The 13,185-nt window shown below is 46.2% G+C and overlaps 1 protein-coding gene across 6 annotated transcripts; it reads left to right on the forward strand.

Annotated features, from left to right (window-relative positions):
* The first annotated feature begins 141 nt into the window (after positions 1-141).
* nol9 (nucleolar protein 9) lies at positions 142-12,004 on the forward strand. Of its 6 annotated transcripts, none has more exons than XM_018760396.2 (13): positions 142-682; positions 2,185-2,741; positions 3,617-3,839; positions 4,258-4,388; positions 4,554-4,695; positions 5,679-5,775; positions 5,877-5,974; positions 6,366-6,527; positions 6,615-6,867; positions 8,239-8,353; positions 8,897-9,071; positions 9,299-9,432; positions 10,524-12,004. In XM_018760396.2, exons 2-13 carry the CDS (start codon positions 2,253-2,255, stop codon positions 10,647-10,649), a joined length of 2,145 nt encoding a protein of 714 aa, XP_018615912.2. In that variant the 5' UTR covers positions 142-682; positions 2,185-2,252; the 3' UTR covers positions 10,650-12,004. The 6 variants fall into 6 exon arrangements, with proteins under 6 accessions (XP_018615912.2, XP_018615915.2, XP_018615911.2 ...); XM_018760399.2 differs by having other exon boundaries at positions 2,214-2,741; XM_018760395.2 differs by having other exon boundaries at positions 2,217-2,741.
* The last annotated feature ends 1,181 nt before the right edge of the window (positions 12,005-13,185 follow it).

The following is a 13,185-nucleotide window of genomic DNA, read 5'->3' on the forward strand; positions in this document are numbered from 1 at the left end:
CGAGCGGGGTTGCGGTGAGCCGGAGCCTAGCCCGGCAACACAGGGCGCAAGGGGACACACCCAGGACGGGACGCTAGTCCGTCGCACGGCACCCAAGCGGGACTCGAACCCCAGACCTGCCAGAGAGCAGGAACAGGCAAACCCGCTGCGCCAGAACGTTCCTCCTTTGCGGTTAAGACTTAGTCACTCAAATTTTATTACATGATCAGCTGTTGTCACAATTATGTCACGATGAAACATTGTTAATATGAACCGATACATGCTTGTCTATATTGTTCATTAAATGGGTAATTTCGTCCATTTTTTTAGAATTCAGCTTCTCACATTGTTCTCGAGGTCATCAACACAGGGCTCATGAGTCGTCAACCAATAGGGGGCGCTGCTACGAATGCACGAGGTGCCGCAGAAACTCTGGGAAGGTTTTTCTCAGTCCATCCAGTTTTCTCTGCGCAGGCGGTGCTCTCGGACGACATTCCTCAAAATCATCATTTTTTAAAAAAAGTTTTCGCTTTCAAACTGTGGAGTACGAATTCCCAGCTGACTTCGTCTTTTGAAGGTCGGGGAGAGCGTGTTTATCTGTGGCGTTTAGCCGACAACGGAGACGAGGAGCGAGCGAGAGAGAGGGGACGGTGTTAGTTGGCCAAACAAATCGTGTGGGCGCCACGGCCGCGTTGCACATGGGGTGAGTGGAGCTGGAGAGAAACCAGACAAAACAGCACATCTAGGGCTTTACGTCGCTGCTTCAGTTCTCACGAGCAGCGTATTTGTTGAACGAAACCACAGATGCTGAACGTGACACTAGCTAGACTGAATGAGGTAAGGGGTTTTCCGCAGGTGATGCGATATTTGACAACAAAACAGTGCTAAGATCCCTACGCTCGTTGCAGCACGATCGCGCTAAGCCTAAGTAAGGTGGGTGCCGTGCACGCACTCCGGCGCGAGAGCTGCACGCGCGTGTGTGTGTCGCCAAGCCGCGTGCTCCTCACGCGCATCACTAGCGTGACAAGTCGTATGCGGAGCGCTCCAGCGACCAACAAGTAATAAATCATGTGTAATAAAAAATGACCCTTGGAGCGGAACTGCTGGAATCAGTGCGGCCGGTAAAAATCCCGCATTTTAAAAATGATTTTGACGGCTATTTATTTTGCCTTTCTTGTCGCCTTGGTAACCGTCCCCGTGCACAGCGCACACACAGCCATGTTCTCGTCCCCTGGACCCCTCTCTTTTTCTTGAAATAATAAGCATTTAGCTTTGTATTGCGGTAAATTAGGGTGTTGTATTCCACCATTTCAAATTTCATCTCTGGAAACTGATGGGAACTCATGCCATGGCTCTACTTGTTGTGTAGAATCTAATCATGCCGTGGATGGATAACTGCTAGCTAATTTTGCCAAAAATTATGCTTTTTTTCAAATTAAAAACACATGGATAATCCCTGCCACTGTTGCTTTCAGTCTAGTTACTAATAACTGAAGTACAAAAAAAAAATCTTTGCTAGTCAAGCCCTGTTTTGTTTGTGTGTAGGCACTTTTTGGGTTTGTTGACACTATTGTAATGACAATGTACACAAAGCGATAATCCTCCGTTTTTAATACTGTATTTATAGTCATGTAAGTTGCTCAGAATTTGGAGCTGATGCCTAAACTGACTGCGGAGTTACTATCGATAAAGGATATGTTTTATGATTGAGGGAAGATATTTTAGATTCATCTCCACACTATCGATCTGCTCTGAAACCCTCAGAATGCATCTCACACACACACACACATACACATCGTCTGAAACCGCTTGTCCCATGCGGGGTCGCCGGGAGCCGGAGCCTAACCCGGTAACACAGGGCGTAAGGCTTGAAGGGGAGGGGATGTACCCAGGACGGGACTCCAGTCCATCACAAGGCACCCCAAGCGGGACTTGAACCCCAGACCCACCGGAGAGCAGGACCCCGTCAAACCCACCGCACCCCCACACCCTCAGAATGTTGTTTATGTTTTTATAACCACTGTACAGACACTGTTCTCAAAAGTAATATACACCTCAAAGTATACATTCAAGTACCTGAAACAGAGAGAGTTGTTAAGAGTGCAAAACAGACTGGAGACTGAATTGCCTCGGGTATCGGAATATTTCCGATATATTGTATGTCCTGTGTAGCGCTATGCTATATTTTGACATGCTTCTCTTAAGGTGTCCTTTGTGAATGTTTCAACATGAAGCAGAAGTGACGTTTGATCGGCGGAGAGCGGTGGATCAACATGAAAGTGCCCAACGGCAGCGCTAAGGCCAGGGGGCGGCAGCCTGGCGAGGCGAGGAAAGCCAAGAAGACGAAGAAGCAGCTGCTGAACCACCGTGCGGGCACGCTGAGTTCGGACAACTGCACGGCGAGTCCCAGCACAGCCCTGGCCAGGAAGTACCAGCAACTTGGCAGCCAGAGAGAGCCAAGTCTGAAGAGGCTGAAAAGTGGTCCCCGTAAGTTGGGGTCTCTGCAGGGGCGTGAGGCGAGGTTCAGCAGCTGGGCCGTCTCGCACGCTCACTCCAATGGGGGCGTGGAGGATGAGACCCAGCTGGAGATGAGCTCTGAGGAAACACGCGCCTGGAGCTCTTTTGCCTTGTCGGTGCTGCGGAACGACACGGAACGCCCGTTCAGCTTGCAGCCTGACGGCAAGGATGAAGAGCCGCCCCAGTACCACGCCGAGCGGGACCCCGTTCACAACCGGACACTGCTTGTTTTGCACCAAGGACAGGTAGGTGGGCTGGTTCCTCGCATCTTGCAGTGTGTTGTAGGTGTGTTACTCTGCAGCCTTCTTCAGAACCGATTGACTAGGTATGAGTATCTTCTGGTGGTTTTTTTTTCTTTCTTTCTCAAAGTGACACTGTGAATACTTATTTGCAATAGAAGGTGTGAGTCATGTGTAGTGTTCAGTACTGCAGCTGCAAGTACTACTACTATTACTACTGCCAAATAGGAAAAAAAACTTGGCGATGTGATCAGAAGATAGGAAATACACTGAGATCCAGTGTAAAATGTGAAAATTTAACATAGTTTAACGTTCTGACACCTTGCATGTTTTAATTCGGGATGGTTTATTGTCTTTGCTGCAAAGAAGTGCCAAAAGTTTCCCTTAGTTTCCTTCGTTAAAGGAAAGTAAAATGCAGGTAAGCCCGACTCGTACCCAGTACTACTCCTCTGTGCAAGTCGAGCTCTGTCGAAAATTGCATGTACAACTTTGGTTTGAGGGATACATACTTTATTGATCCTCGGGGGAAATCGCATCATAGAGACTCCCGAAAAACCGCTCATCTTGGTTAATCTGATTTTGCTGATTGAAATGCATTACTTTGTGATGACACCACACTAAGCATGTTATGTAACTGGTGAGTTTGTTTTCATTTACATTAAATCATTTAGCTGACACTTTTCTGCGATGCTACTTGCAAAGATTTACCCATTTATGCAGCAGGGTAGTAATACCAGCTGGGTAAGTATTTTGCTCAAGGGTTCTACAGCAGGACATGGGATTCAATTCTAAATCCTTGCAGTCCAAAGGCACCGGCTGTGACTGGACATACAGCATCTTTGATGAATGCTTTCGTGAATCCTTCCCTCTCTCCTGACCAGCGCTTGTGCTTCCGGGGGACATGTTTGCTCACATGTCTCTACGGGAGGGTGGAAGTGCTGGGCTTCACCATTGAAGAGGGTCAGCAGCCCTACCCCATCTTTTCCCCTGCTACAATCTGCCCCCTCACAATCACTGCCATGAAAACCTCCTCCGCCTCCACCAAGAGCAGAAAGGAGCGTCGTCTGGAGGCCAAAGCTGTCATCCGCAAGTACCTGTCTATAGGTAATGGCTGGCTTTGGCTTGGGATGTTCGGGCTGCGGTCAGACCATACACCAGTTCTCGATTTTCACTCTCCAACATATAGCGTATAATGTAAATGTGAAAACTGCCACGCTGTTTAAATTATTTTCAGCTAGTTTCAGCACAAAACTTCTCAGTAATGGGGCCAAGGGGCAGTGACTTTACGGGTGAATGACAGGTTTCCAGTGAGTCACCAGCTATAAGAAAATAAGCAGTTCCATTTTGATACTGGGTGATCCTCACACACTTAAGGTTTTTTTTTTTTTTTTTTTTTTTTTAATTATTTTAAATTGCAGTAAGGTTTTAAAAAATATGTATAATGGAAAATCACAGAGGCAACTATAGTGACATTTAGACACAGTTCTTCTCTTGTTTGTTTTCCTGTTGGGTTCCTGCACAGAACCACGTAAGAGGCTGCAGAGCAAGGTGAACTCGGAGTCCTCGCTGGTCCTGCTGGAGTCGCTGGAAACCCCTCTGACCCGGTTTTTGAGCAGCCTGCCCGAGTACCATGACCTGTTTGCGTTGACCTCAGTAAGCACGCAGCCTTGTCCTTTTCTTCCCTGCATTCCCCCTGGGATGGAAAAACATGCATGTGCTATTTTCAAGCACCAAGCATTGCGCACATATAAGCGCGATCTTAATAGGTTAAAAAGAGATGTGCTCAGAGCAACAGCCTTTCTTGTCTTTGGTTGGCAGAGAGAGCTGAAGCTGCAGTCGGCTGCTGTGAACTGCCCCCTTTCAGCCATCGGTCTCACCCCGCTACGAGGCAGTGGGCACGGCCTGGTGACGTCACAGAGCTACAGAAATGCTTTGACAACCCTTGTCAATGCCTGTGCAGGTGAAGCATTTTGCTGCCTGGGGGTTCGGTGTCTTTCTGTTTTGATACCAATCAATCAGGAAGCCTTTAAATATTAATTTGTATGCCAGCAGCTTCTTGTTAAATGTACCATGTTCTTAAATGTTGCTAGTTCCTGTGATGTGGAGTTTTATATTTGAAATGTGTCCATATTTGTCAACTGTGTATTTAAGTGATACAGATGAACTTGTATAGCCTATTTTTTCCATACTTCTCACCTCACTTTGACTCATGTAATGCATCTAACAAATTATACTGGTCAAAACAAAGTGTGATATGTTGTGGTTAGTGAAGCAGATGAGAAAAGGCACAGTTTTTGCTCAATTCTTTTTCTTTATTTTCTTGGCATGTCCCCTGCTTTACTTGACAAAGGCAGCATTCCTTTTCCTTGTCTTTCCTTCTGGTTGGTTTGCTACAGTAGTACTTATTGGAAATTATATAAATGAGGTTTTTTATTTTATTTTATTTAAAGCATCTTGTGGGCTAAGCTTCAAGGTAAAGGGTCAGGGTGGGGTACAATAACAGCCATTGGCAGTCGTGTGGCACGGTCCTCAACAAACTGGGCTGTGACAAGGGAAACTGGCTTTGGGAATGAGCAGCATCACCTCTCTGGCTGGAAAGATTCCCTAGCTGGTTCAGGAGGTGGAAACGTATCATCTAGATGCAGTTGGTCTTACCTTTACACATTCCATGGACTCTGGAACCAGACTTGTTAATCAGTGTGGTCTTGTTATATTCAGTTTTAAATGAGCCTTTTCTACATTGTACTAAGCGGTTTACTGGGAGCACTTCAGTAAACGCGCACCTCAAAGTGGATTGAGTGGTTTTTCAAAGTTCAGAAGCAGTGAGATTTTTCGACTCCATTAACGATCCATTTGATAACGTGGTATATCGTAGTCTTTTTTTTTTCTGCTGCCATGTTCACGTTTGTGGATAAAGACGTACTTGCTTAACTTTCTTAACAGAGGAGTCTGATGGATGTCCCATCATTCTGGTGTGTGGTGCCAAGAACACAGGAAAGTCCACTTTCAACAGGCACCTCATTAACACCCTGCTGAACCAGTGAGTCCTTCCTCCATAACACTGGTGTTTCTTCAGTCGGTACTGCTGCAGTATTGTAAAAAGTGGGTGTCCACTGTGTTGAACCCTGTGCTTGCCCACAGCACTTCCAGCGTGGACTACCTGGAGTGTGACCTGGGTCAGACAGAGTTCACCCCTCCTGGCTGCCTGTCCTTATGCACCGTCACCAAGCCACTACTGGGTGTGTACTCCCTCTGCCTCATCTGTTTCACACCTTGCTGTCCTACCTACCCCTCATGACACAGCCCAGGTGCTGAGGCACTGGCTCCACCCACTCCCCCCCCCCCCCTCCCCCCATTTGAAACTGATGTTTTTATTATGTTAGTTGGTATAAGACAGCAACAGAATTGTCATGTTGTAGCAGAAACTGCTGAGTCAGTCACATCATTTGCTCAATCCAGGTTTGTTATTGCTTTTCTTTTTGTTTTCGCTGTTACTAAACTCATGACTACATTGTTCGCTGTGCGTGAGAACATGCGGTTCCTCCAAAGTGGGTGTTCTACTGATCACAGTAAAGTGCACTGGCCCTGGTCTGGCATGGGGTTGAGCCAGTCTGCTGTCTTGGATTCTAGGGGCCCCATTCACCCACCAGCACACCCCACAGCACATGGTGTTTTTTGGTGAGAGCTCATGCGAGAGGGACCTGGACCGTTACCTGGAGTCGCTCAAGTTCCTGTGGCGCTCCTACACTCGGGAGACAGCCATCATCATCAACACCATGGGCTGGGTCAAAGGTCAGTTCTGCTGGTCCTTTCAAGCACACAAAGGAGAAACTAAACCCCTTGTTGGGGTGCTTTAATCACTGTTTTCTCCCCATGCAGGTTTTGGCTTCCAGCTGCTGGTGGATCTTATTCGGCTGTTTTCCGTGACTCATGTAGTGCAGCTTAGCCATGGGGACACCACTCAGTGCCCTGCCCTCACATCCATCTTCCTGCAGTCTGCCCACGGCTGGCAGACCCGCCCTCCAGCACCGCCCAGCCTAGGGCAAGAGATGGAGGAGCCCTTCGGACCACAGGGTCACGTGCTGATCAGCGTCCACTCAGAGTTTGAGGGAGCAGGCACCACAAATAACTTGTAAGATTTTCGGAGTCACTCTTGACAGGTCCAGTTCTCTTCCTGCTGATTCGCTGTGTCTAATGGTGCTTCTTGTGTAATTCATTCCCGAGTTCCCAGTTGAGGAACATTGAATTTTTTGTTCAATAATGATATTTAGAATTAATATGCACTTAGAAGTACAATAGACTTGAATTTGATATGTCACTACTTGTTCTCTAGATTTATACTCCCATTTCTTCTGTGATTGTGAACTTCTGATGATCTTCTCAGTACTTTAGATGTGTAATTGTATTTAGGAGAAATGTACAAAGGCAGTTATTTCCTATTTTAGAAGTACAAACAAAAAACCTTTAACATCTTAAATATGTATTTATCCCTTAAATATGTATGACAGGATGTGACTTTCCAATAGATTTATGAAAACCCTGATTACAACTCACTTAAAACCAGGAACTCCCCATATCCCTTCCAATGCCCTCATACTGTGTTACTCAGTCTTTGGGTTCTGTTCTTCTTTGACATTTGCACTTTCCATGGAAGTGGCGCTCACCACACATGATTGTTTCAGCCTTGCATTGCTAGCACTGTGGTTCCTACTAATCGTAGTAGAAGATGCTGATGTGCACTTCATTCTGCACAGTCATGTGTTATTCCGGCTGGCCAGTACAGGGAAACTGTTGCAATCCGTCTGATTAATGAAACACCAAGGCAAAGTTGTCATGTTGTTCTGCCTTTAAAAAATAGGTGGATACTAAAGGCGGAGATATCAGAGAGATGTTAGTGACCCTCCGCTGCTCCTGCAGCCTCTGTCAGTTCCACAGGATGCAGCAGTTTTTCTGTCATCGTTTTTTGCTTTGGCCTTTATACTTCAATCAGCGCTCTCAGAAGAACTGTTTTATAGCACCTGATGTATTTCATAAACATGACAAAAGTCTGACATGTCTGGAATTTGGACTTTTTTCTTTTTTGTTAAATAACGGTATCCTTTGACCACAGGAGAGCATCATTGTGGGTCACTGACATTCTCAAATATTGCAATTTTTTCACATCCTGATTTGTTCTGAGACAGAATTGTGTGCAGAAATCAGTTTTTGGCAAACTACCAGTGCTTCCTTGAACACAAGTGTGGGAACTCCTTATAAACCAGCTCTTTGTGGTCTGATGTATGTCTCCATACAACTAAGCAGGGCTCTGTGCCTAATTGGTCCATCGTTACATATGTAAACCTGTGTGTGTGTGTGTGTGTGTGTGTGTGTGTGTGTGTGTGTGTGTGTGTGTGTGTGTGTGCGTGCGCGTGCGCTCAGTTCTGTTCCGCAAACTTGTTTTTGAGAATTCTATGGACTGCAGCGCTCTGGTTCTGCCGTCCTATGATGTCTCGCTCTGTTACAGGAGGTACCACCGCAGCAACATCATCCGGGACATGGCTCTGCTGGGCTACTTCAGCCAGCTGCAAACCTCTGGGCCCGGCCCTGTACGACCCCTGCACTGCTTCAATCCCTACCAGGTGAGACCCATCAGAGTGTTCCTCCAACCCCCAGCTTCCCCTACATGGAGCATTTTCACCATGGGCAAGGACAGACACACTCTTGATGGAAGGCTCAAAAAACATATTTCTGTAGAGGGTTGAAGCTGTATGGTTGTTGCTTTCATTGCTATTCATTATTTGCGTTTTCCTTTATTTGGAGAAATGTTCCGGTCCGGCGGTTCCTGTGCAGAGCACTGAAACATACAGCAACACATATCAGCAACATTTCAGATGCCACTCAGTTTGAATCATTCATTCATTCATTGTTAGCAACCATGTGTTCAGTGCAGGGACACAGTGGTCCAGAGCCTCTGCTGGAAACATAGGCCATGGCACAGGGTACTCCATCACAGGGCAGTGGCATACACTCAGTTCATTCACACATACGCACACACACACACGCACACAAAGTGTAATTTAGACCTCCTACACTCATGCTAGCTTGTTGGCATAGGAGCCAGTTACAGTGATGGTTGTGCCTAGAAGGTGAAAAGCCTCACAGTTCCTGCCCTTTCCCTGCAGGTCCCCATATCGGCGGTCGCTCTACGGGTGACCCACTCTGAGGTCGCTCCTGCCCATGTGCTCTATGTTGCCAACGGCAACTTGGTAGCTCTCTGCTGCTTGGGGGAGAAGGTGGCAGGCACTGGGGGCCCTGTCCTGCTCTCTCAGACACCCATCTGTAAATGTGTTGGTTTTGGTGCGTATGACTGCACGTCCATCACCCCGTGTTTGTGAGAGAGGGAAACTGAATAGATAAATGTTCACAGTGCTCAAGGGGCTAACCCTCGTTGACATTTTGCTAATTACCTAAGTAAAAATACAGTGAAATACACTTTAAAGCCAGTGTTTTACCTACTTGCCTCAAGTTCTCAAACACAGTACCTGTGATGTGATTTGTTTGATTGAACTATGTGTTCCTCTCAGGTGTCCTGCGTGGGGTAGACATGACTCGGGGGCTGCTCTTCCTGGTGACTCCCGTGGTGCCCTCCGTCTTGCGGCAGGTCAACTGCCTGTTGCTGGGCGGAATCGCGTTGCCCCATAACCTTCTGAAAGCACAGGTGAGGGGCAACTGTCTGTGTACCGAGGGCACTGTTCATCTGTCCTTGCTGTCAAAAGAATCAGAATCAGAACGAGCTTTATTGCCAAGTATGTTCGCACATAAAAGGAATTTGTCTTGATGACAGGAACTACCACAGCACAGACAGAATGACAGTGACAAGACAGGTGAGAAGATAGAGTATGTGAGCAAGGGATAAAAAATATTTAAAAATATAAAGTACCCGATATACAAAAATAGTCACTAGACACAAATGCAAGGGAGTGTGAGTAAGAGATATGTGATAAATAGTTATAAATATAAATAGCATTATGTATTGCACAGTTTACTCTCTAGGGGAGAGATTTAGGTGTTCATGAGGTAGATGGCCTGAGGAAAGAAACTTTTCTTATGCCTGGCTGTCCTGGTGCTCGGTGCTCTGTAGCGCCGGCCAGATGGCAAGGGTTCGAAGAGGAAGTGGCCTGGATGTGAGGGGTCTAGAATGATTTTGCTAGCCCTTTTACTGACTCTGGATCTAATAAAAGAAAAGCCACTTTGATGTAGATCACTTGCTGGAAACAGTTTTTCTCATGAGGCATTCTGTTAAGTTTGAGGAGGATTGAGCTACCCTGTATTCTAGTTCAGCAATGTAGGACATTTGTGGGTTGCTTTGTTTTCACTTCTCTGTCCAGTTTGTCTGTTGAAAGTATTGGCCAGTTAGTCCAAGCGTACTGACACTTCTCACTGTTACTGTGTGTTTTTGTTTTTTTTTTACTGAGCTGTTGATCTGCATAATATCATTGCAAAGTGACATGTGAATGTGTTCCACTTATTGAGTGGCTGCATTAGTGAACAGGTGAGCTGGTTTACATACCATACTTTTCTGTGTTGATTTGGTTGGGTGTTCTCTGTCAGGGCCTGTGACTACACGCATGAGTGTCGTGGCTTGTCTGCATCATGAGTAAATTTGTCTGACGCACTTATGACTGCCAGCTGAGTCAGCTGTCATGTGTTCATACACATGCTCTGTGTCTGTATACACTTGCATCGCTTTCATTGCTTGTTGTCTGTATAAGTGCGTCATTCTCAGTCACTTAGCCCTTTATTTTCCAGCCTGGAGTCCAGGGGGAGAAGCCCTACATCACTTCAGACTATAGCTTCGAGCTCAGTGGGGCAGGCAAGATGAAGGTCTACAAGGGTCTGCAGAGGCCTGAGCTGCTGAGAGGAGCCACCCGTTAGCCTGGCCTGGGAGGTCTGAGTGAAGAAGGCCCTGTAACATTGGGAGGAACAGAGAGAGGCCAACAAGTGGAAACTGGTCTATTCTTACAACACAGCAGCCATTTTTTTTCCTTTTTTTTGTTTGTTTATATCCCTCTATAAAGATCAGGCATAACAATAGGGGACTACAAATGGAGGAAGAGTTGAAAGACCAGTGGGTGTGGTTTGTTTTTATAGAAGTGACTTTCCGTACGGCCCCTGTAGCATCCGCTGCCGTCACGTCAGCTTTTTCATTGGTTGTGTTTGCTCACTTCATTCATGACTTCCTGGAACTAAAGGACCTCTTTAGTGTGACTTTGGCGAACATACTATTTGGCATTTAGGATTTTGGCTGGAAAGCAGCATGATCTGCAACGGAGCGTGCCAAAATCGATCAGACCGCAAGCCACATGTTTCCCGAGGCGAAACGGTTGCTTGAACCATTTGGAAATGACACGCAAGTTTTTAACCTCAAGAAGAAACGTACAGTTAGGCTCTGAGGAGACACTGTTTGATGTGACTTTTCCTGTTTACGCGAATAGTGTACTGTGACAAACAGTTCTGTATTCACTTGCCTTATTTGTGCTCAGTCTGCCGTCAGTGGGATTCCTACTCAGTGCCCTCCCAAAGTTGCGTCCTGTTGTTGGGGCACATTTCTGTATTGACCTCCATGTGAGTCGGCTTTTCGCTCTTGAGTCGGTGGTCTGTTGCTAGTCACCCTCTTGCGACCTGCTATTTTAATATCTAGGGCCTATTATGATCTGTTACACAAATGAGTACCTGTTAGGCATTTTGTTCACAAATTGTTAATGCCCATATTCTCTGCCAATGACTGATGCATACTGAATGTTAAATGTTGAGTAGTCTTGCTACCCTGATGGGTTGCATTCCAAAGTGTTCTCAATCTTTCCTGGACCCGCACCTGGTGAGTAACCCGTAATCTGTTCGGGATGTCAGAGTGATTGCTCGATGTCTCCGTACTACAGCGCACACTTGGCTCAGCCATGCACCAAAACCTCCGCTTGAACCCACTGAACCTCTGAGCATGTGCTTCCCAGCCCTCATCGCAGTGTCTGGAAGCTACAGATGCTTCAGATGGACTTTTACTGATGCTGCTGGCTTTGCTTTTTCATTCAGAAGCACACAAAGTTTCACAGCCAGGACACTTTGCTCTGTTCTTCTTCTCTTGTTTGCCATGTTTACAGTGGGAGTGGTCATGAAGAGGGGCTGAGCTCTCCCAGCAAGGGGTGGGAGCTGGAGAAGTTTCTGCCATTTTTACACAATCTGCACCACCCCAGGACTTGTTCTTTTTTTTTTAATACATATGAAAACTATGGGTGGGAGAGGGGATTGTTAGTATAATAAAATTTCTCTTTTCAAGTTTCAGCCTATGACTATATCAGAGAAACAGTGCATTTCTAATGTAAATTTTAACCATCAGTGACAAGTGGTCTGCTGCCTTTGCACCATGCTACTGGAAGTTGACCACCTGACCACTAGAGGGCATTGCAGTTATAGTTTGCCTTTCACCTGTAGCTTGAAGTTGCTGTGCCTGTTTCTGTTCATAATTACCGTTTGCCTTTTTTGGGGAAATGGACAATGTCTCAGCAGTTCCCTTCTTCCGAACTCAAAAACCATGGATTAAACTTCCAGTTCAGCTATGATATTTCATAAAATGAAACCCACTGTACAGAAAGCTTATTGGAAGCTAAGCTCTGCTCACATTTACCAAGGACCAGCAGGCTGCCATGTGACTAATCTGCTGTAGCTTTAGTTTGTGCAAAGACTCTTTTGACTGCACTTCTCTCAGATTAAAGGCTGATTTATTGTTCGGAAAGAGCAAACAAGGGTAAGTAGAGCGAGGTTACAGCCAAGCTTCCTGTGTCTGAGAGAAGAGGGGGTGGAGGTCACCATCTGTGCCCTCTGACCTGATTGGACACCCAAGAGTTAACAGCCAATTGGAGGTGGTGGAGCAGTTGGTGGGTGGGGCCAACTTCAGTGCACAAAATATCCTATGCATAAAGGTGCTTGTGTTTGTATTTCTAGTTGTAGTCAGATTGTTGTTTTATACATAGCACCATCCCTCCTGACTGCTCCAGCAGCATGCCAACCCCTTATGCTGTTCCCTGTCTGAAATTTCAGGAATTCTTCGGAGGCAGTCGTCTGAACAGAGATTAGCAATACTCGGAAAAGAGCCATCAAACACAGTTAAGATCAACATTATTATGGATCCCATTATTCAGAACATAGCTGACACAATGGCACTGGCGGTTATGGAATGTGACTTGGGACCGGTACGCAGGTCCTGAAGGGGCCGCTCCCTATTTACTGTTGGCCAAGCCAATTAACCTAAATTTCCTGAGTTAACATCCTGCTGAGTTATAGGGTAATTCACATTCATGTGTGTGCTGTAGAAATGATCCTGAATGGGCTGGCAAAGCAAAAGAAAAACTGCTGTGCTGATTTTCAGTATATACTTTCATTCATGACTCCCAGGTGCACGGATATCTGTAGCTCA

The sequence above is a fragment of the Scleropages formosus genome, chromosome 19 (genome assembly GCF_900964775.1).
Source record: "Scleropages formosus chromosome 19, fSclFor1.1, whole genome shotgun sequence".
In the NCBI taxonomy this organism is placed as follows: domain Eukaryota; kingdom Metazoa; phylum Chordata; class Actinopteri; order Osteoglossiformes; family Osteoglossidae; genus Scleropages; species Scleropages formosus.

Excerpts from the sequence above, each read along its gene's own strand:
- nol9 (XM_018760396.2), top strand. The coding sequence starts at position 2,253 with ATGAAAGTGCCCAACGGCAGCGCTAAGGCCAGGGGGCGGCAGCCTGGC. Across the intron at positions 2,742-3,616 it reads TTGTTTTGCACCAAGGACAG|CGCTTGTGCTTCCGGGGGAC; the intron begins GTAGGTGGGCTG and ends TCTCCTGACCAG. Across the intron at positions 9,072-9,298 it reads CTGTAAATGTGTTGGTTTTG|GTGTCCTGCGTGGGGTAGAC; the intron begins GTGCGTATGACT and ends TGTTCCTCTCAG.